The sequence below is a fragment of the Phaethon lepturus genome, unplaced genomic scaffold, assembly GCF_000687285.1.
Source record: "Phaethon lepturus isolate BGI_N335 unplaced genomic scaffold, ASM68728v1 scaffold5335, whole genome shotgun sequence".
In the NCBI taxonomy this organism is placed as follows: domain Eukaryota; kingdom Metazoa; phylum Chordata; class Aves; order Phaethontiformes; family Phaethontidae; genus Phaethon; species Phaethon lepturus.
Genome location: NW_010538885.1, coordinates 52,599 through 77,121, shown reverse-complemented (window position 1 = coordinate 77,121; position 24,523 = coordinate 52,599). Strand labels below are relative to the sequence as shown.

Below are 24,523 nucleotides of genomic sequence, written 5' to 3'. Positions count from 1 at the left end.
TAGGGAAAGTGTAAATGAGAAATTAATGATTATTTAAGTAACACACAAATGGTCTTGTAATTAACAAAGAGCTGTGAAATTATTCTTGTGTTGACCTTTGTTTCTTTCACTGCATTTGCTATTTATTTACACTCATGTTTATTTACACTTATTCATTTTAGAGGCTGTCCTCATATGCTGCTGTTCTAGATTTAAAAGGCAAAAGAATTTTTAAGAGGAAAACATGCAGGATTTACCAGTCTAGCGGTAGAAAACAACCACCCGGTATTTATGAAAGAATACAAAAAATAAAAAAAAAATTAACAGCGCAAGGAAAAAAAAAATTACAAACAGGGAACAAACAACATCACCATTTGCAAAGAAGGGCTTTACGAATTTAGGAGTTTTTCCAAGAATGACAGAGAGCTCCACTGTGTTTATAGTGTAACAGCTCAGGATGTAATGAAATTACACTGCAGAGTACTTTAACAGTGTCATCTCATTAGACCTACAGTTGGAACAAGAGAGCCACATAAAACAGGCAGCTGCAAATGACTCCATTCTCATCTATTCTCATTTGCTATTAAAAATACCTTTCGGCGGCTTTTTTCCTCCCTGACATCCCTACACAAAGTACCCTGCAAAGTATGATACATGCACCTATTTAAATTAACAAAGGAATGACTTATTTTAATCTCACTGTGCTTTGGAGTGCTTTGGCCATTTGGATGAGCAATATATCATTACATACAACCTTCCAGCGCTGCAGGCAAGAAACTCAGAGCGTGCAGCATTTGGTGGGAGCCAAACAATTTCTCTAGCACACAACTGTGTCAAATGCATGCATGTATTCATTATTGAGAACGCGAGGAAATAGCTTTGATGTAGTGGAAAAAAGAAGATGATAAAAGCACCTCTGCAATGTGTGTGCCATTATCAATGGTGGCAGATAGACACAACTGCAGAGCCTCCTATGTGATTAGTAAATATACATATAATTGCTGTGGCCAATTATCAGAAAAATGAGATCGGTAATTACAAGACAGAAAATTAACTAGAACTCTTATTAAGGCTTTGTTTCCAATTCAAACAATTGGAAACTGCTGGAAAATACAATTAAATCAAAAGTAACTGAAGAGTAAAAGGAGAAGCCAAAATTGCTTTACAATTTTCAAAGACTTCTATTAAATACAAGGAGTGTTTGATATAACATGCCCAAATTCTCTTTGAACTTAGACCGGGTGAGGGAGAGGTTATTGTTTCCAAACTTATAAATGACATCAATATAGGAAGGTTTCCACTGGAGAGTGGAAGGAACACAAGGAAATAAGCAGTGCAATTAAACTTTCTCCACTTCAAAGAACTGCGCATGAAAATTATTCATATTAATCCAGAAAATGCAGAGCAAAGTGTCAGGCTTGCTCACACGGCGTGGAGCCCAGCAGGTTTTGCCTCTCCCCATCGTTTTCCCTCATCCAGCCTTCCTTGTGCCCGAAGCGGCAAGCGCAGCTTTCCCCGGTGGGGCAGGTAGGAAATGCTCCGGGCACACATTACAGATCATTCAAAACACTACCGGGCGAAGCGACCGGCGCCCGCTCCCCAGGGACCTGACTCTGCCCAGCAACCCCCCCGCTCCGCTCTTTATTTTAAGTAAAACGTAAGCGGGGCTGCCAGCTCCGATCAGTCCGTGCTGGGGAACGGGGCAGGCGAACGGCACTTCGCACTAATTCGGTAGGCGATCATTTCTGCAATCACCAAGAGATGACGGACCCGTAAGAGAGTGAAACTTCGTTATGGGAGGGGAGGAGAAGGTGACGGACTGCTCTGAAGCCACCAGCGCTTCACTGTGGCCGTCCAAGCTAAGCCAGCATCAGGGCTCATGCAGGCAAGGGAAGAAGTTGCTCCATCAGTATCAACGCCTTGACCATGCGGCTCCTGCACCGCAGCGCAGCCAGAAGACAAGGTGCTCCTGCGCAAGCACGCAAGAAAATTTCACCTGGGTGAAAGTAAATGTTAAATGCTATTTTTTTTTTTGGCACATCTTTCTGTACAATGCAGATATTTCATCCCCATCCAAGGCTACTCTCTTCTCTACAGACCTCTCTGTCATGGCCATGCCTCGGTGGGTTTGCTCTCAGGAGCTCATGAGGAGATTGTGTGTGTGGGTGGAGATGAAGACAAGTGGATCTCAGTATGGAAACTCGATGCTTTAACACAGTCTTCCCAAGGATTTTAGACTGGGCGCCCCACAAATTTAGCGGCTATTTGCCTGACAAAGCGCAAGCCTTTTGGGAGAGCGCATCAATCTCAAGAAAATACTTGCTGGGAAAGGTGTTTGAGGACAAACAGATCAATGCGGATAAAAACTTTAATCTCGCTCCTGTGCGCATGAGCCAGCTTTTAATTTCCAGCGTAGGGAATATAGGGGAGAAGGAGGCAGGTTTTGGTTTTAACTGAACCAGGAAAGCACAGACCCTCAACTGCTTCCAAAGGTGAACACTGAAAAGCTGCCTCAAATGCTGCATTTTACCTTGGAAGGAGAAAGCACCCATTCGGTTATGGCATCTACCCAGGGAAACCAATGACCGAAATATTTCAATTTCTGATATTCTATGCAAGACCACTGGAGTAGTAGAAAGGTGAGAGTATTTTGTAGTTAGAGCTGTTTCTAATGAGAGAAAGTGTTGCTACTGCTACCTCTGTAACTTGAGCAATTGCAATATTGTTGTATAAAAGCAAAAATTTCCCAAACTACTCAAAATAAACACATCCTACATTGTATCCTGAAGTTCCCTGGACTTTGGCTGAGACTCAAACGGATGGGAATATGAGGAAATAAAGCAAAGCTACATGCGTCTCTACCAAGTCTACGCTGCCTGCATGATGCAATACGGCCACATTTGATGCAACCACAGGGAATGGTCCAGCTGCACTCCAGCGGCCTGCCTTATTTTACCCACCCGCACACCGAAATCATACTATAGAGGCAAAAAAAAGTAGAAAAACAAGATTTTAAAGGAGTGAGGAACAGTTATACTCATTTTAAACTAGGAAATGGTTCTTTCATTTTCATTAAATACCGCATCTTTTAACCAATAGCACAAAGACCTATGTATTGGGGATGCTGCTAAAATGGCAGTAAAGACACAAACGGTTGCAAGGGTCAAGGTACCATGGGACTCTTGCATCGCCAGGCAGTTTATTCCCAAGACTGGCTATTTCCCTAAGCATCCAAGCAACGTTCCCATAACCGGGATCTGCTGCAGGAGAAGACAAGATCAGCCTCTGATTTCTCAAAACCAGCCGAATTGCGCACACACAGTGAGAACGGGGAAGGGCAATAGGAAAAAAGTTTGAGTGATGCCTTTGCCTTGTGAGTAATGAACAGTTCAAGAAGGTCAACCCATTACAACTGAAACCGTTTAATTATTAATTATGCACAATCTATGAGCAAAAGGACAAGTTCAGAATGTTTAATGTGTGGTAACTCCGACTGGACCCTCTCTTGGCATTTTGTTATTAGCACTTGTCAGCAAGGTGCTCAGGCATAAAGAAAAAAGCACAGCAGCAGAAAATCTGAGCTAGCAGGAGGAGGGAGGGCTTTAAACTTCAAACACTGCTCCTAATATTTAATTTATAGAGTGCCAAGGCTCTGGTAAAAACCTTATTGACTTCCATGGAGCTAGGGGAAGTCACATTATCTAAATGAAGACCTGAGAACAAGAATACCTCCCTTTTGGAGGGATTGTCTCTCTTTTGAAGGGAGTGATAATATTACTATCTGTATCTTCTTTTTTTCAATGATGTGAACAAAGGAAGAGTGAACCACCTAACAGTGTGTCCAGAAGCCAACCAATCCTTTGCAACCTATGCAAAAAGAGCTTGAATTACAAGTCCGACCATTATCCTTAACTACTTCTCAAACCTATTATTCAAAATGTCTCCTGATCTGTTTGCACTCACTAAGCAGAGCAGTAGCAGAGATGCTACTGAGACTCCACAAATAAATAATGTCCTGCAAATGCAGAAATAAATATGGATGCGGCACCTTTCCCCTCTTTTCTGTCCAGCTTGGATGTTTACCTGGACAAATTCAAGAAGCAAATTCAAAGATACAGCTCTGAGTTGCTTATTTGCTTTGGAAACACTCCTATGTCAATGAAATTTGGGAATAGTTCTTGACTGGCAAGATAGACCAAAAGCATCCCATGCTTTACACACCTTCAGAGGTCTTAGCCCAACAGACAATTTATTGAGAGTGAAATATTTTCTCAAAGCAACTGGAAGTCTGAGATTTACCACAAGAGAAAGCCCACAATCTCCCTGTAAGGGGAAAATCAGCAAATACAGCTTTCTACCTAAAACCTTCAGGAAGGCGGTGCCAGCACCCCCAGCTACGTGTTAAGATCAAACCTGTGTTCCTCCTACGTCCTCCTTTGGGGGACCAGCCCGAGGGACGGCAGAACGATAGCAGCCTGTTGTCAACACGTCCCCAGAAGAAAGCCAGGCTGCACAGACGTGCAGGCTCGAAGACAAGCTCATCTACATGCTGTGGGCAACAGAGGTTGGTATTCCCAGTGGATGCACACACTCAGTGCAAATAGATTTTACCCCCCTCTTCTCATCTGCTAACTCCCTCTCTGTGAAGGGTTAAATTTTCCCATTCCCCACAGCTCCTGCTAGTTTGCAATACTCTCTCCTCAGTGTGAACGCTTGTGCAGAAGGAAATGCCATGGTCCTATGGCTCTGTGGCCACAAGAGGGAAGTTAGCGGAGCCGAGCAAACCAAACTTCAGTTCCTCTCTCCTCTGGGTTTCGCCAGCACACCCTGGCTTTGAAATTACCATCTCCTCTGGGCACATACTCCTATTCTGCAACTCGCCCACTGACGCTGAAATGGCAGTATTTAATAAATAGTGCGTGTGCTTTACAAAGCATTTTTGGCTTATCACTTCAGCCTAAAAAATCTCTAGGATTAAAGAATTTTTATGCGCTCCAGCTTCTCTTTTACTAAAGCTTTCAAAAGTTACGCATATTTTTATATAGTAGCTGCATTCTACTTTGTGGCCAAATAGTGATTTTTTTTCTTTTTTTTTTTAGACAAACTTCAGTTTTAGATGCACCAGAAATGCTGCCAGGTGCAATTACATGTAATAAATGCACTGCAGGTACCGAGCTGTTTCAACGAGAGCAGCAAATTACAATATTGTACGCGTTTAGATTTACTCCTACAAGGACAGCTTTCGTTCACAGCATTCCTAAAGCAACAAAAAGAAAAAAAATGCATTTCTGACTTTCTAGCCAATCTACTTCAAAAGCCTTGCACACAAACCTAACGGCAGGTGATCTCCTACAAGTAACAAGTTTGCAGAAGACAGTGATGTCTGGAGGTGGCTCAGGGGCCCCGACTTGAAAGCCCTTCTGGATTGTCCCCGTTCCACTCCCACCCCCAGCAGGAAGGTGAAAGATGATTACATCTCTGCGCCAGGTCGCTTCTCGCTCTTTTCTTAGTAGCAGATGCCAGATGTGACAAATTGTACGTGGGGGCATTTTGGTGTGAAGTTTTGTCTGCTGGGATTGGAGTGTCAGCAGTAAACTCATTTATTTCCAGATCTCTGGCTGGACAGGAACCAAGGTCGAAAGGCCAGCGTTTTATCCACCAAAACACTCAGCCTACCTTTAACACCTCAAATCACGTGAGAACCGGCTACCCTCTCAGCAGCGCTACCTGCTCCCCAAGTTCTTGAAAACATCAAGAGGTGTTGCCTGCGCACCCTCCACTCGTACCGAAGGCGTGGAGATGTTTCTGGTTAAATATGTCAGTAGATACTTGGGGCTATTCGGTTGTCACTTCTGCAGCATTTGCTACTGTGGGATATTTTGCAGAGCCCAGAAGAGGGACGGAAAGGAGCGGAAGAGTATAATTAACATTAAGAATAATCTAGCGTGTACGACATGACATTTTCTACCTCTTGCCAAGCTTTGTACTTGTTAGTGTGGCTCTCTAAAGGGCCTCGCAGATAAGCGTACAGGTAGCTGGAAAAACAGGTTAATCCTTTAACCGTAACTGTAATTGCTTTCTCTCTAAAACAAACATAAGAATTTTTTCCTCTCATTGCTGGTCTCTTGTCGATCATAAGCTAGCAGAGCACAGCAGCGTTTTGGGTAGATACACACACACACGCACATTTCAAATAGCTAAGGCACAGCAGCATGAAACGTAGCCTCTACCTGTTCGCACCGAAGGGACTCAATTGAAAAACTAAAACCATTTATTGTTCCCTTTTTCCTCTGTACACTCCCAATGCATTTTTATTGCTTTTTCATAAAACACTGCTGCAAATAATCAAGCATGACCATTGACATCCACAAGATTGAGTTTTAGGAACCATTAAATGAGCTTGCCCTCTTGGGAAGGTTCTTGCTCAGGTTGGTCTAAAAGTAATTATTCAGCAATTCCTACCTGTGGTTTTACCTTGTTCCTATATAAGTCTCTGAATCTCATACACTAGTAAGGTCACAGTTTCTGTCTCAATAAAAGTATACCCTAAAACAACTTATCCACAGGACAAATTATGGTGGGTTTGTGTACACATGCACACGCACGTGTGTATATCCCAACACCAGCTTTTCTTGCATAGAAATCTTCAAAGCTCCAGAAATTTTCAGGGTTAAATATAGCTGTTCATACATTTAAATCAATACATGAGACTCTAAAGAAATTCCCAATGAAAAAATAAAGTTTTCTTTAATTCTGAGCCTTTGGAGTTTTCTACTTCATTTATAGAAATAGCAAAATGCAGCACTGATGCAGAAGGTTAAGAAATTCAGCACTCGCAAAGCAACGGTCTTCATTGTGTTATTTGATTAAGCTGAACATCCCGTGAATTTTTAAGGCTATGCCGTAGCGATAAATAGAGGGATATATTTAACAAGGTGAAAAAAGAAGGGAATAGAAACAACTATATAGGATACACGTATTAAGTCCAAGTTATTGTTTTCCATGGGAAAATTTCAAACTTTATTGTCACTGAAATGCTTCAGAGCTCAGCATTAACACTGCATTAGCACTAACCGATGCTGCTAAATGTTTCTAGAGTACTAATTTAAAAAGGAAAAAAAAAAAAAAAGAGGTCTTTGATTTGTGGAGTTTGTAAAGTCCTTGAGCTAGATTAAACTGCAGTCTTGTGAGACCGAGTATCTCTGTGGGGGCACTTAACAGAAATGCTCAAGAAACTCACGGAAAGCTTCTCACTACTTACTCATGAAGCTATCAGAGTAAGGATTCATGAGTACGACTAATTAATTTTTCTTTCAAATTTTTTGCCCCACTCGTCAAAATAGGCAGGTTTTTCAGTGCTGCCTCCTATTTGTAAAAATCAGATTTGCTCTCAGAAGTCTTCACTCCTCAAGCTTCTTATGAACATGGAACAATACAGTAATTTAACTAAATCTGACAGACAATAATTGAGTTCTTTTTCTCCCTAATTCAATACAGTTTAAAAAAACCCAAACCCAACCCCTAAGTCACTATTACACCGAGACAAGCTATGGAAACTTTGAAACCAAAATTAATTTACTTCAGGTTATGAAGAAGAAAGGGTTAGAAACCAGAGCTGATGCTTAACTACAGAGCTTGTGACCACAACTGCTCCAGTACAGCAAAACCCGGTTTACAGCAACCACCCAAGGGGCTGGCAATAATTGCTTTCCTAGAAGGGATACTCCAACTAAATAAAGGTCAAACAAAAGAGCCCTGGAGAGCTTAAGGAAAATTTAAAGGAGTTGCTTAAGTCTGGAGGACTGTCTACTGGACGCATTCCACAGCGCAAGGTTCTACCCAACCTCCTCCGGATGCAGAGCAGGTACCTCCAAAGCCAAGAGCCACAGGATCAAAAGGATGGGAAGCTGACGCGCTGAAAAACTGAGAGCTGTCGGGTTTGGCCTTTTGGGATCGTCATCTACAAGCTGCAATCAGCTGGGTGTTTTACTAAATGCTGATCTGACTAGCAATCAGGAAAAGTGACATTTTTAGAAGGTTTTAGAAATACTGCATCTGGAATACAGCCGAGGAAGTAACTAAATGTAACGTCCTACACAATATATTTTGACACCGAGATAACTCGGCAACAAGTAACTACAGGTTGGAAGAATCTTGAAAACAATGCCACTTCTCAACCAACGGCAAGGAATGCAAAAATAAGCTGCGATCAGAGCTCTGATTTTCCTGAAAACCTAACCCCACATTTTGCTGCAGAGCTGCAGAGCCCAGTAACCCGCTGCTCACCAAACAGAACATTTAGAGCACCTTTACTTACCTTTTAAACTGAGAATTTTCTAATGCATTAAAAGGAAAATGCACAATTATAATCAAGGCTATGATTCTCATAATCTCTGGTTGGAAACGGAATTTGATTTGGTGAGTGACTCTTGCAGACATCAGCACAGAGAACACTTAACTGGACCATGTAGGTTGTTTGGGAGGCTGCTGGAGATTTGGAGGCTGAACAGGGAACAGTTAAGATTTTTTTGTTCAGATAAAAAAAAAAACACAACCAATCGTGGGAGGCATTCTGAGACTGCGAGCAGCAATAAAGGGTAAAAAGCACACTGATTTTACTGGCAATCTTTAGGTTTCAGAGTCAACCCACTAAGTGGTTTGACTAAGTAGGTTTCAGAGTCAACCCACTATTGGGTGGCCTGCATTTCTCGAATGCATCGTTTCTGGGGTCTGCAACATTAATGGTATTATTCTGGGGCTCTGTTGTTTGTATTTCTGAATTATCACCTGGAATAGATTCTGATGACAAAAACTTTTTTTTTTTTTTTTTAAATGCACAATCCTGTTGCTGAGTAGATTGCATTGCTAATTCTTTGGCTGCACGATCACAAAACGTGGGGCCACATCTAGGACATCTTCCAAGCCAGGCGACGGCTCCTGCTTCCAGCAGGACACCATTCTCCTTCATGTTGGAGTGTTTCTGGAAAGACTGCACACACAGCAAGCGATGCATGTCCTTCCCAATAGGGATTCATCTGCACTGCTCAGTGCTTTCCATATAACATTTTGGTGAGCTGGAGACAAACTACGTTGAATACTGGAATATTAAATTACTCTCAGCTCCCAAATAACAGCCGACTGCCTTTATTGCTGGCGGTGTTGCAGGATGAACGACATCAACAACTTGTCTAGCCTCATCTTTGGACCAGGAGTCTTACCACGGTGGGAGATGCTGCTACGATTAGGGCTGTTGCTTAAATGAGCATGTCTTATTTGTAGCTGGATCAGATTTCATTATAAGTTACCACATGTTACAAAATAAAGGTCCTGGCAGGCATGTGTCCTGCTCACACAATGCTGCTCGCTAATTTTGCCATTAAAAAAATAACCCCAGAACCAATGCCATTAAAAGCCCAATAACATAATTTAACAAAAAAAAAAAAAAAAAAGATTGTCAGGCATAGATTACTGTGATTTGAGAAGAACCACCGTGCCTGATATTTTTTTGTTAAATTATCCTGCTTCTCAAATGACTTATTCATTCTGCAGCGTTTCGGCAAGTAAATTTAAGCCCTAGAAAATGAACAAACAGACTTTTAAAACTGCCAGAGTGACCTGCTCTGTCTCATATATTTCACCAAGAGTTTAAAGACAGCTCCAAAAATCTCACTACTGGAGAACATCTACAAACTCCCATGGACAATTTTTATTCCATAGTGTGCCACCTCACAGAGTTTGAGAAAAGTCCAGGATACCTAGGCAATACAGAAGCAACCTCTTGACTAGTTCAGTCATCAATAAATCCGATGAATTAATGATTAGGAATCAACAGAACATCAACTTTTGGATTTCTGCTGTGTTTTGGTGGAACGTGAAACAGTTCTACAAAACCCAGTGACTACCAATCTAATGAAGAGTCAGGGCCTCCATTTCGTAATTTTAAAGAACTTCTCGGCTCTCCCGTATCAGGCTTTGGAGTTTTCACCCAGCTCTGGGGGGAAAGACCGGGGTAAGCACGCTGCCAGCAAAGACCCAGTTTCAAGAAACGCTCTCTTCCACAGAGCTCTTTAATCACAACTTCAGGAGCCAGGAGCCCAAACCATTCTCTGTCACACAAAAAGACGTATTAAGGGACTTGAGGAAAAAAGACCCAGAGTTTCCAATGGCAACAACTTCAGGAAATTATTACTACGGCATGAAGCTACCCGGGGACCGAAGATCCTTGAGGCAGCTCGATCCCCACCCTTGCAGATCCCACAGCCTATGACGCTTCGGCTCATCCAGAAGCCGTGCCGTAACGGCAGCGCTGCTGTGCGCTGTTTGGAAGAAGAGGCGAGCTACAGATCGTCACTCCTTGCTGTTCTGATCGTCATTAAGGTAGGTGGGGAATTCTGCACCAGCATCTGGGGGCTCCTGTGGGGATGGGTTGTGCGGCTCAGCTGCAGGAGAGGGGCTCTGCTCCTACCTCCTGTGAGTTTTAGGACCTCCTTACAGCCAAGGGGAAAATTTGACCCAAAACAATCAGTCTTACAACACTAAGCTTTTCTAATCCTTAATACTCATGGTAGTAACAGCAGCTGTACAGTACCAGACAGTAAAGAGACTTTCTCTCTCAAAAGGTCCTTGCGTAGAAGGAAAAGCGCGTATCAGCCAAACAAGCAGGTCCCTCTTTTATTCCCCAGGAGGCCCATCTTACAGCAGACAAAGTGAGGAGGAAAAAAAAAGTCACAAGTTAAACACATTTTGCTTTAGGTCTTTGTACGCAGAACAGGGCTGGGGGCGGCAGGAGGATCTGTTAAAGTCAACGCTACCCATGAGCTAGAACAGAAAACCCCTTAAAACAAATGTTCTCCAAGACACCGTCATGCCAAGAATTTGCACTTCCAGGTATGGCAGCCACTCTCTAAACGCTATATATCTTATTAAATGACCCCCTAACAATACACACGCACCGAGCAAATAGCACTATAGAGCCAATCCATTCTCCCCTTCCCCTCAGGCTCTGAACGTTATGACACGCAACTTCCATTTAGACATCGAGTGTGTCGCAGAACACCACGAGCTGCACGTAGAGAACCTTCAGCTGAGCTATGCTCTGTAACCTGAAGTCTTTACGTGCCCACAGTGCACCGAGAACCACCACCTCAGGAGAATGATGGCTCCGTGGCATACTGTGGAACACAAAATAAGTTAAAAAAAGTAAATACCAAAGCTAGCTCAGCACTCAGATGTTTACAGTGGCACAAAGTTCGTTGGTTAAAGTTTTTGTGAGAAGACTGGAGCAATTCTAATCTTCAGGAAAAGACGGGAAAGCAGTAAGAAGGTCTAATAATACTAATAATCTGCAGCTCTCTAGGGCTGCGTTTTAGAATATTGATCTTAGATTTAGGCACTAGTACCAGCCCATTTAGAAGTAATTTGGCTATCAGTAGCAAAACACAGGTAAAAATACGGGCATCTCTAACCGACCTTCTTTAGGGTAGAAATGGCCTTTTGCTGATCGTATATATAGCACTGGTGCTTTGGAATTTCCATGCCTCAGGAATAACAATGGACAAAAAAGATGGAATAAACAGGATTGCCCAAAACCCTCCCAAAGAACCAGAACACCGTAAAGAGCCAGGTAAAAGAGGAGAACTTCTTTCCTTCACGCAACGGGTAATTGTTCATTTTAATTTAACTGCATCCCTCAAGGGCCAAATGTCACTTTTAAAAAGAAGTTCAGCTAAGCCACTAAATCAGTCTCTAATAAAAGGACAAAAGTGTTCACCGCAGGTAAGAGTGGTGGGTTCATACAAGTAGCAGTTACAGATGGAGGTACAACCGAGACAGAGTACTTTGGGCATCGCACTGGCTGTGAGCTTACATCAAGCTAAACAGACATGTTCCATGGGACAGGTTGGAAGTGGTGGAACAGTCTAAACGGACACGTCAACACCCAGCGACCCCAACCTGACGAGCCATCAACGACGTTCTATTAGAGGCTGATGCAAGTCTTTAAAAAGTTATGGCTTTTTTCTCTCGTTCAAACTTTCTAATTATCATCATCATCGTGATCATATTAAACATTAAAAACAAAGCAAAATTGACAGCACTCTGCCCTCGGCTATCGCCTTACTGCCAAGATTGGGACCCCTTGCTTACACCTCAGTTTGGGAAACTGGAGCTGCAAAGAAGTGTTCCAATCGAGAAACGTGACGTTAGCCACTGAAATTCAGTCTACTGTTCACACCTGGATCTCCCAGAGCTCGGCTTTTCATTTTTTGTCTTCTGATCAAATAGAAAAAACAATTAGATGACTTTCAGATGCTTTCCTGCTTACACTTTGGTTTCCTCTCCTTGTCAAGACACCCTTTTGCCCATCTAAACTGCATTAAATACGCCCGCTATAAAGCGTGTCGCCGCTTGAACGTCTCTGTTCCAATTCATCCAGAAAACGCAGGGGATCAACTCGCATGGCGAGGTTGAGGCTTTAGGGCCTAAGCAGCTAAAAGGACTAGCCTTTGAGACGATCGAGTCTTTCAGAGACTCGATATTAAGAGTAGAAAAACAGCATAAAGTGGGACGAGGCCAGTTCATGTTCGACAGCTCCAAGCTGCACAAGGCAACTTGTGCTCTGAGGATGTTGGGCATTGTGCTTCATTAGGAAACAAAATATAAGCTTTCCACTCCATTAGGAATGACTTTAGGAGTGAAAGCACATAAGACGACGACTCACCTCATCAACAATGCACTGCAATAACTGGAGAGGCTGCAATGGAAAGAAGAGAGGGAAAAAGTATTAGCCTATATGCAATATCTTTACAGTGGAGTGGAAAGAAAAAATCATTAATGCAATAAAATATAGCAAGATTAATCAACAGCAGCAAACTCTTATAAAAACATTGATGCTCAGGATGTTCTATTATTTCTAATGGTACCTAATCTAATACAGGCAGTTAAAGGTTTGCATTTTCCTCAAAATGCAATTTGCTAAGTTTAAAACAAGGCATTCAAGCATGCAGAGGAAGCAGCCATCAGGAAAAAGAAAAGTGAATTTTTTTCTGAACTCATAAAGCTTACCATTAAAGATCCCTGGTTTTTCTGAATCTGAAAAAAGGCAATATGTAATTAGCATGTCATAATCAAAATGACTCACTTGGACACATTATGATCACTGAGAGAAAATTATTGCATCGCTGGTGGCAATTTGTGGGCATGTGTTAACACAATTTACATAATGAAAATACACAAATGTTAATAGCTCGCTTCTCATTTATAGGCGAAAGTCAGCAGAATGTTAATTTCACACAACACTTTTTAGTACCCTCCAGGTTGTATTAGAATAGGAAGAAAAACCATAATCCATTTCAAAAGGCTGTTTACGATTCAGATATAAATAATGTTTTATATTGCTAGATTGTGAACACTGGGCTTAATGTTGCAATCATTGCTAATGTTATGAAGCTCACTCTTTTTAAATTAAAAACCGATTTATTTAAAATTGAAATTAAATCATAGTCAGAAATTAGAATTTTGGATTACTGCCAGACTCTGCTCACAATCCCTTTTTTGTGATGAAAACTTTAATTATGTGGTTGAAGTATCTGCCGCTGCTCAGGAAAGCCTTTAATACCGCACTTTTACCCAAGTTTCTTATCTATTGCAACCCAGTTTTACTTTGACTATAAGTAGAGCATCGCCATCTGCGAGGCTGGAAAGTTGGATGAACTTTGTAGTGGTTTAAACGGCAAAGGGAAGACTTGTCAGCAGCCGTCTCTGAGCCCTCCTGAAATTTCTTACCACCAGCTTGGTCGGGAAATTAATTAGTAGCTCGTGGTAACAGACCATTCGATTGCTTACAGAGAGCTACGAAATATCCTGGCCCATATTGGCAAAGCACCTTTTGATTACAAAAAGAAACAGGGGCGGAATTACAATACAAACAATGAAATACAAACCACAGAGCGGGTACACGATGCAAAACATCTGGCTGAATTTAGGGATGCCGGGATTCTGAAAATCTGTATATGCGTACTATTTCTAATGGGTGTGGGTAACGAGCGACGTATTTTTCGTAAACGGACACAAAGTTGCTTGCAACCCAACATAACCACGATGCAAAGAGAATGCCGTCATCCTTAGTGAAAATGTTGTCTTCTGTTCTAGCCCAGTTTATTTGGCTCGCCCCTTACGTTTCCTATTCTCTGCTGTATAGTGCCACGATGATGAATGTCGCAGGGCTGCCATCAGCTTTGGAAGCGTCTCCCCCACCACCCAGCCAGAGGCAGGATCCTCTAGTAATACTTTACAGGTAGTAAAGTGTAATATAGAGGAGGTTGAAAACTAGCACCAAGGAAATAGCTGGTATTATGCTATAGGTGAAGTCTTTCGTTATTGTATTAGTAGCGCACAAATACGCACATAAGGTTTCTGCGTACAACTCAAATTTTTTTCCAAGGAAGAAAAGAAAATAATAAACAGAGAGAAGTAGCCCATTGTATTTTTTAACGGTCAATGTCAATCTATGACAACTCGACGGAACACATGTGCTGTTTTGCGTTATTGCTAATAAGCAAAATACGCTGTGGATGTAAAAAGACTTTTTTCATACTTCACTTCCAGATGCTAAATGGCAAACGAGTCTCGGCTTATTCAGTAGGGATGCTTCGCAGCTCCTTTAGGTTAGCGCACGTGAACAGGCGATTCAGTTTTTCATCCAAACAGAGCATCAGTCACATTTTCCTTACCGGGAAAACAGGTCTTATCATGAAAAGGAGTCGAGGTGGCATCATACATAGTAGCCTCAACACAGATACGATTACATCCAATTTCAGAACAAGATTTAAAATATTATTTCTAATAAAAGCGCTCCGTGCTTCTAATGAAAAATAAAGCAACGCAAATCGATGTATTACAGAATTCTTTCTGTGATATTGCAACTCTCCGCCGGAGCAGCAGGCCGAGCTTCTGCGCGAGGGAGAGACGCGTGCTCACTCACACACGCATCGTTACTGGGTTTTATTACACAATTTTGATGGCGACATATTATTTTGAGATCATCTTCATAAATTTTGCATTAAGGTAGCTGTGCCAGTACCTGGAATTGATTCAAAATGCTTAAGACACTCAATTACTTTTTAACGCCGTTACCCGATGTAATGACATAGCTGCTATTTCCCTTGCATTTGATGATGCAACATCATTGTAATTGATTCATTTTCTCAATTAAATAAAGCTACTGTGCCTTCCTCTATGCGAATGCCACAGAGACTCGCCAGTTAGATGTATTACCTATTTTCTCTGTCTCAGATATATTGCTTGTAAGGCTGCACTGTGCTCCTCTGTTAACTCCGCTAGAAAATGCAACGTTACAGTCGTATTTTTCAAGTTCTGAACAGCAATGAACTGAGCTGTATTTATATTAGGCATATTTTTCACTGTTAAAACTATGTTGTTTACCTTTTCCAAGATCACGTTATTGGGCAGCCTCTGCAACTATAAACCAAACCTAACTAACGACAACTTTACAGCCAGCGCTTCTCCTTTTGCGCACAGTTCATGAAAAAGCGCAGCATCCAGTTTTATAGCACATTAGAACAGTTTTTAAAGTACTCAGCATAAAATGTTTTATCTTCCTGTTCACCCACGCTCCTTTTTTTCCCTCCCCTAACCGTCTGGTTTTCGTGCACTACTGGGAGATAAGAAGTTTAGGAGGCAGGTTCGTCTCGAGGGATCCCAGAGCTCAAGAGCTCGAGCGTTTGGGGCGTCGCGCGCGACGCTCAGAGCACTCGGGGATCAGGGAGCAGCCCGGCACTGTCGTGGTTTTGCACCTTCCACGAAGGATTTCGAATAGGGAAAGGGCAACAGCGACACGACTGAAAACGCTGCTTGAAAGCAAGACAAAAACGGGGCGGTGCGCATTTTAAGAGTATCGAGGAACACTTCGACGCGCTCGTCGAAACACCATTCCCACCTTGGAAACAACCACCGACGCGCTCCCTCGGCCGCGCCGCAAGAACGCAGGTAAGCCCCTGACCCGCTCAGCGCTGGAAAACCCAGCCGGTCGGAAGGTTTTGTAAGCTTTTCACGTGCAATCAAAATTGTGTGAATTTGCAGAATTAGATCAGCTATTGGACGGTTTTGACTCTGCGCTGTATCTGCTGGGGTTTGACTTACTGCATGTGATATTTATCATTTTCCCTGCTTCTTCAAATTATAAACTAAATCTATCACATTAACAGCCTCTTTCTCAGGTCATCAGAGATCAGTGGTATCTGGATAAACTACTCCATGAAGCACATTCTCCAAATGGCTTTTTTTTTTTAGGTTGGTTAAAAATGCAAAAGTTTGCCTTCTGCTTCATCTACTATTTAATGGATGCCTCTGGTTATGAAAAGCAACTTTTGACAGACCATCAGGTTATATTTCTGTCTCCATGGAGATAACTTTGGACGGGAAGTGGCTGAGAAGACCTCTACCATCCCTTTCACATTATATTCACAAGCACAATCAATGAAACTCAAATGAATCCACCCCGGGTAACTTAGAGGAGTCACTAGCTATAGCTTTAATTTTCGCTTTTACTCTCTGGAATTAGGACTTGCCCTGGAGCTCTTGTTTGAGAGATTTGCAGGTGACCCAGGGTTAGATCTTCCCATATCAGTTAACAAATTTTCTCTTTACATATATACTGCTTTTCAAGCGGGTGATTTTTTTTTAAACAGAAAAATACATATACCAACAAATCATACACTTTTGATTTTTATGGGAGGCTTCACAGTAGAACATTTATTTTTCTAATCCAGGGAACTGTGGATTTTAAAAGTACATACAGCGTATTTTTGATCTTTATGAATGAGGGTTAAGTTTTATTGAACAAGAGAAACTACAAACCTTGTCTCTTATTGACAAATTACCAAGTACATTTGCTTTGTCTCTGCCCTGATACGAATGGAAAAGAAATATGCAAGCGTACTGCACTTCCACGGGGTCTTCACCATCACGGGTTTTAGTCTTCCTCCAGAATGAAAGCATGATCTTCAGACATATTTTACAAAATCTTCCAAAACTGAACGGTTACACTTCTGAAAGAAGTGAGAGCACCACAGCCAGTAAGACTGACCTGCCCTAATTTGTTCCCGATATTTTGAACATTTCCCCCAATCCGAATCTGTGGATTTTGCAAATGGCAAACTTCCATCACTGTCACAAAACAGATGACAAAAAAAAAGGATAAAAATAATTTCAAAACAAAAAAAAGACAATTCACAACAACCTTAATATTAAATATATTCTTACAATTATATTACGCTGGTTTTCCCAGAGGTCTACGAACAAATTTATATAAAGAGATTATTTCATCCACCATTGAACTGCAGCCACTTCTCACAGAAATCTGTTTACCAGAGTTTAGTAACACAATTCAACAAAGCGGGCATGAAAAACTACACGCTGTTGAAATCACGGGGGGAGCGTAAGAAGCCAACAATAACTACTACACGGGAGTAGGACCAGGATGCTAATGGTAACACATTCCTCCATCAGTAGGAATGCGGGACAAGCAAGTCTTAGGAAAGACAGGAAATTCGGCCAACCGCTGTTTAAGTCCTTGTTTTAAGCATCACAAAAAGTGCAGTAAGGAGAACAAAGGGTTGTCAGCCAGAAACCGAATAGGGGTTTAGTTCTAACCAGTTCTTGCTTAATGTCACCCACGCTTATCAAGTTTAGCGAAATAACCACCGTGGTAATAGAGAAGAATACCAGGAGAACCTAGAGGACACCACGGAAGAGGAAAACTGATCACGACTGAGCAGGAATAATGTCATGATGCTACCAAAAAAAAAGCTCCCCAAACCCAAAAGGACAAACACCATAGTGGGATGTCCAGGGAGTAGCACAGCCCAAAGACACACAAGGCTCTCCGGTCTCGGTGCAGCACCGGGGTGCTGTGTCTAAGCCCATGCACCCCCAGAGAGCTGTGGGCCAGCTGGAGAAAGTTCAAAGAGAAACCACAGAACAGCCAGAAACCTGGAAAGAAGAGGCTGAAAGAACTGGGGTCTTTAGTCTAAAGATAGAGCAAGGATGACACAACCACCAATGCTCCCGCATCTCTTCTCCACATCCATTACACACAACTACCACTATACCCTGCAGCGAGGAAAGCCAGAGGAACAAGTCACCCAAAGAAACAAGAGCCTCCAATACCAGAAGCGTTGAAGAGCACAGATGAACACCCATCAGGACTGTCCCTTCTCATAAGCACACCGCTGCAAGTCCCTTCCAGCTTGAAAAGAAACAAGTAAAAATGTCAATGGTTACAACCTATCGCTGGAAGCCATCCAGAAAAATCCCGAGCTTTCTCCAACGAGCTGCAAAATCAATTGTGATTCCTACACGTGATACAAATCTAGGGACATCTGAAAGGAAATAACCCAAAGTAGCAAAAACTTAGGTATATGAGCGGGGTTTTCTAACTAAACTGAGGTGCTGAGCATGTTTGGACAACAAAAAAGGTACGATGCTATGCACCCTCTCCGATGTCATTTGACTGCACACCACAGGTAGAGTAGCACTCCCTTGTGAATTAAACCACTGGGCTGGCAGAAGAACAGCTGCTGTGGAAGGGAAACATTTGCCTAGACCTTGAAATCATTCACTCTGGCCTTTGGGGCTCCTCACTCCATTGAGCGCCCATCACCCAACAGAGGAGGAGGAGGAGGAGGTCGTGTGTGCTCCTACAGCCCTCAGCCTCTGGTGGAAACCCCTGCATTAGTGTCCATGAACGTAGGAAGAGCAAACGTTGGGACTGCTACGTGCATCTCCAGAAGTGCCTTACAACCTCACAGACCCGTGAGGAGCAGTTACTTTTGCTCCTCAAACAGGCTGAAAGCCACAATTCCTTTCTGAGCTCTGACAGTTGCACCCGTGGTAAGGAAATGGGCAAAGTGGAGGCAGGCATCTGGTGCACCCTTGCCTCCGTTCACCTCCGGTTCCTGGGTGACCTGGGAGGAACCACGCCTCCTCCTCATCCCAGCAAAGAGACCTGTTCAGAGTGCAGAAGAGATATACATCTTCAGTAAATCCAACATTTGCTGATGGTCAGCAAATGGCCACCTAAAGCAGCCAACCACACGAACCAATCCACCTACTGCTAGCTGTCTTCCCAAGGAGAGCTCATCTCCCAGGTTTTCATTCACGCAATTTGTTCAACGGCATCCCCTTGCGGGAACTGCAACTGGGAGGGATGCTTCCTTCCGAGCGCTACAGGAACATCTCCCATTCCACAGAAGCACCAACTCATGCAGGAGACCCTTCTGTATTTGCAAAAATCTCTCTGAAGAGATTTCAGTATCTTCTCCTGGTTGGTTCCCCCCCGCCCCATAAGTAACTCTCACGGCAACAAACACCATTTCATTTCCGGATCTCGCTCAACTTCTGCAGTCAAAAAGGTCTCAGGACGGTCAGTCCTGTGCTGCGAAGGCAGGATAACAAGTGCACGGAGCAGCGAAGGGCTCGTTGCACGAAGCCATCTTCTTATTCAGTAGGAACTGTGAAGGGTGACAACGCCATCACTAACTGGAAAACACAGACTTACATCCTGGCGCAAAGATGCGCCCGTGGGTGGTTATGGGTGTAAGCAGTTAATTTTCCCACTGCGGCTGACTGAACTTTTCAGAGGTTTGAAGCTGATGTCACTGCGGCCGGCTACGAGGTTCTGCACGAGGCAGGGGAAGAGGCGCAGAACGTGTCCCGGAGCGCCGGCCACAAAACACAGCCTAAACCCCGGTCCCTCAGACTGCCTGTAACTGTTAGGGTTAGAAAGCAAAAAAATATACATCAGTCTTTCAAGATCGAAAGCTAATAATCCACTCTTAAGACATATTAAGAAAAAACATAGAAAAACATATGATAAAATCAGGATTTACTAGTTACTTACATTTCCAAGCTTGACCATATTATTCAAACATCAATTTTACATAAAAAAAAAAAAAACCCAAACAGACAGGAAGATCAAAATAAAAAGTCTTCATACTTCGGATTCCTAACAGATTTTTTTGTTTGTTTGTTTTTTGTTAAAGTCTCTCCATTTTCAAGAAAGAAAACACCTCTGGAAAAACTAAAACTAAATTAAAATTCTACACCAAGTTGCTAATAGACAAATAAAATTTAAGTTCAATCTGATTTCTGGCTAAGGAGAAAAAAAATAAAGCAAAATGTAGCCGAAATATATTATTTCATGAACGACATATGTAGTGAAATCTATGTTAAGAAATTGGTAAGAGTTTAAAATAATAGCAGATGACTTAAAATATTGTCAGTGATTTCTGGAATATATTATAAAAGCAAAAATATTTGCACAAATCTACCATATTTAAGATATTATACAATAATTTAATTCACTGTTTTGGCATTAGCATTTGAACAGTGTTTAATGTCTTTTAAATGGTTAGATATAATGATAGATGTGGAAGAAAAACATTTCTTTCTTACTGGGAAACATGCTGTAACCAACCCTCAATTTATTCTCACAAAATAAATGAATGCTTAAAGGATGTTTCTGTCAATTGAAAAAACAGCAGTAAAATGGCTACTTTCCATGCCAAGTTAAACTAAATATTTTTTTCCTTGACAACCTGCTTACATTTAAATGAAACCAGGCCAAATTTGGTCAATAGTATGGATTACATACAACAAAAAAAATCTTAGACCGTGTTAATACGAGGATCAGAAAGCAGCAACTTCATTTAAAACCATGCAATTATTTAGCAAACTAAGATACAGCAAATAAATTAATCTGTTTTAAATGGAAGCGCTTGCACCGTAGCTTTTTGACCTACAATTAAATCTTACTTGCAGAAATCACAGCAAGGGTAGAATTTGCTGATCGAAGGACAAAAACAAAATCTTGCAAAAAAAACCCCCAGCTTTGGTACCAGAAATAAAACAAAAAACCCCAAAACACATTTGCTTGCTGAGAACAGAGCCGTGTCCCAAAGCTGGTGTAAGTCTGCATCGTCCCCTGCTCTCCCTGGAGCAGAAGTGATTTGCTCCGGCTGAGGATCCGGCCCAGCATACGCAGAAATATTCTGCGTCGTCTCTCCGACGCTTTCCGTAAGCTGGGGTTTGCTGAGAGTACAAACCTTTCCCTCACAGGAGGGGCAAAAAGCAGTTTTCTTTCACTGAGGATTTTTTTTTCCTCCTGCATATTTTCTTACAAAGCAAACCAATGCAAGTCTGTAGCGAACGCTTTCCCGGGCTGTAAAATTTCCTGTTATCCACTTATGTTTTCTTTGCAGTGGGATTTAAGGATGCGTCTTCCTTGAGACGAGTAATATGTCATCATTTCGTTGAACTAACAGGCCTGACAGTCTTGTCTCTCCGAGTTAGAGACACCAGTGCTCTGCGCTCGCATTGCTGGTAAAATGATGGTGAAAAAGCCGGGAGAATTAAATAAAAAAAAAAAAAAAAAAAGGCGGGGGGGGAATCTAACTATAAGTAAATTCTTTATTAATTCCTTCCCGTTATTTATCGTGCTGCAAAAATAAACTCTTTATATTGAAAAAGAACCCTTAATTTAATGTCTCTCTTGCTTTTGCTACATTTTGAAATAACTTATTTGAATCCTTGGATTATCCATTTTAACAAATCTAATCTTCTGTATTCATCATTTCTCATGTCTTTTTGATCTTTTTTCCCCACTTATCATGTTCTTTATTTGAAACAGATTTTTAACAGATAATCTTGATCGTTATAACAATATCTTGCTTGCATTTTATTCAAATAATTCTTAAAAACAGCTTAAAAAGCCGTTTGGAATAACATCAAGCTCTCCATCAATCAAACGAAAAAATTCCGCTGGCGGTTGTATAAACATCAGATCAACTCTGATGTCTTCAAGGATTTCAGAGCGAACCATAAAAAACTCCATTAACTTCTGACAAAGAATGCAAATTAATCACAACATGGGGTGAAATGAAATTAAAGGCTCTTTTCTAATCAATGACAAGGCAGGATGAAATATTCGTTACTCTCCGCGTTCCGGCTGCCGGGACGCTCGCGCTTTTTCTCCGCGCATCCCGCCGGCGCGGCGCGAGCGCGGATTCACGCGGGGTAGCCGTTTCGCCCTCCCCACCCCTACAGCTATCTGCTTACAAGTCGCCCAGATTCACCAAACACACTAATCATCCGAATCTCAGGTGCATCCAATTTGTTATTCGCACTCTCCCGGTGCCAGCGAAAAGCCTGGCGTAGACAGATGCACCGGGAACCTTAAATGACAGTTTTGGCCTCCGGAAGTGCGATCGCTACAGCAAAATCTAGTACAGCCTCCAGGTGAAATGTCTGGAGCTCCATATGGAGCAGGGAAAATTAACAACAAGATGAAAATCGCTGTAGCAGCGGGGAGGCGGAATTTAAAAAAAAAAAAAGGGGGGGGGGGAATCTAAAGATGAGGAAAGAGAAGTAATAAATTAATGGGGTGTGAAAACATTCAAAGCTTTACAATACCAGGGGCAGTATTTGCTCAGATTTGGGGGGGAAGCAGTGGGCTGGGAGGGTGTGGAAGGGGGAACAGGATTTTTTTCTTTTTCTTTTTTTTGTTGTTGTGTTTTGTTTCTTTTTTTTTTTTTCTTTTTTTTTTTTTTTTTTAAACTTCAGGTCATTTTCATGTAATTTATTAAGCGAGGCCTGGCATTGCAGGCAAAGGAAGGAAAACATTTCCCTGAATGCAAAAGTATCTTAAATACAGTCGTCGTAACCTGCACTTTCCTATAGCTGATTAAATCCTCGGCAGCTGAGTACTGCCTGCTCCTTTGGAATATTTCCCTAATGGATGCGGCGTCCTTTTAACATCCTGCTTTGTATAAAGTTCGACTACAAGCCGAGAATATTTAGTGGGCAATTCTTTTCATTTCTTCCAAATTGCATTATCATTAAACAATTCATTGCCCCCATCGTGTTTTTATACGACATGCGGCATTTGAATCTACGTGATTAACTGTACGTCGCGCCGTTTGTTCAGCCACGGCACATCTTTGGGGTTCCAACTTAAAATTTAATGTACTGTGAGGTGCCGCGGCCTTTTGGTTTTTTTGTTTGCTTGGGGTTTTTTTTCCCCCAGTTCTTTCTGCACAGACACGTCAAATCAAAATCACATAAATTAAGGCTAAACTTTTAAAAGAAATTTGAAACTTATTTTCCCTATGTGCCTCCTCCAGATACTTAAAAAGCTGGATGGACTATGGACTAGCAACCAGGTTTGGCGAAAGGGGTTTCCTTCCTTTTTAAAATATTTACATAGCAAAGACCTTTATTCAACAGAGCCTGGGTCTCATGCGCGCGCACGCAACTTTCCTATCGGTTTTAATAAGAGTTACGCAAACGCATCGGGGAAGAACGTACCCCTCAGCGCTTCGCCTCGGCGCGGGAGCCGAGGAGCGCCATACCCTGCCACTCCCAGCAGGAGCTTGACTCCACCGCCAGCGCGCCGCAGCTCGTTGCGATACCGCGCCAGCAAAACGAACAACAAACCAATGAAGACCGTAACACGTCCAGAAACGCGCTACATTTTAAGGATTAGACTTCCCTGTGCAGAAGTTTTTATAGGGGAAAAGCCTGTTCTTTACTATTTGTTGTTCCCTTGCTCAGATTGCTGCCTTTGGCAGTCAGCTGCAGATTATGAAGTTAGCTGCACATCAAGAAAAAAAGAATTTACAGTAACTCTAAACACACCCATAAGCAACTTTACTTACATGAGTAGTTGCTCGCATGCCTAAGCGCTTTCAAGGTAAGACTTTATTGTGAACGTAAGATTAATGATGGTCGTGTGATGAATAAGCGTTAGCAAAATAAATACTTATAAAACACGTGAAAAATTAGAAGTGATAAGTTCTATCATTAGAATATTCTACTAAAGGCCAGAAAAAAAAAAATCATCCTTTAGTCTTACTGGCATATTGCAGGAGTCCTGAATTTCCACACTGCAATGATTCCCTCTATAAATCTTATTCATTTAAACTGAATTTACACACACCATTTGTCTGTGTCTTAAAAATAGAGAAAAAGGAAAAAAACGTTTTTTTTTCCCAAGCTACAGCTGGAGACAAACATTCACGTGCAGAAAATTTCAGATGTTCTCAAACACGTATTCATACTTTCCACATTCAGAGAGAAGTAACTTCAAATTATTGAGGGGCAAATTCTGCAAGCGCACCTACGATTAGCTTCATTTGTTTGAATAAGCCCACTGAAGTGAGGAGGATTTACTCATGTGGCTGACTGCAGAATCAGGCCCTTACGTCGGAAGGTAAATAGATATTTAGACATTAAAAAAATCCAACCGACTAATTAGCCCCCTAATCAGAGTGAGTTGCTAAGGGTTCTTGTGACCAGCTAGGTAAGTACATGTCTAAAATACATATTCTTCACATAAGAATCCTTATGAAAAGCAGTACCTCGAAAAACTTAATAGCTACATTTTAAAGTTGCACCTCCTCAACTGTTTTACATTAAAAAGTATATACAATTTCACGGGCTACTGACTTGCCAAATATTCTTTTACAAA

At 41.9% G+C, this 24,523-nt stretch overlaps 1 protein-coding gene across 1 annotated transcript in view; it reads right to left on the bottom strand.

Moving 5' to 3' along the window:
- Positions 1-24,523, bottom strand: part of MAP2K5 (mitogen-activated protein kinase kinase 5) — a gene marked incomplete at its 3' end in the record, with an annotated part of 69,478 nt that overhangs the window by 436 nt on the left and 44,519 nt on the right. Inside the window, exons 12-13 of the mRNA XM_010286969.1 lie at positions 13,042-13,068; positions 12,698-12,730 (exon numbers count right to left, since the gene is read on the bottom strand). Of these exons, the coding sequence (XP_010285271.1) occupies positions 12,698-12,730; positions 13,042-13,068 (60 nt within the window). The remainder of the gene's footprint in view (positions 1-12,697; positions 12,731-13,041; positions 13,069-24,523) is intronic.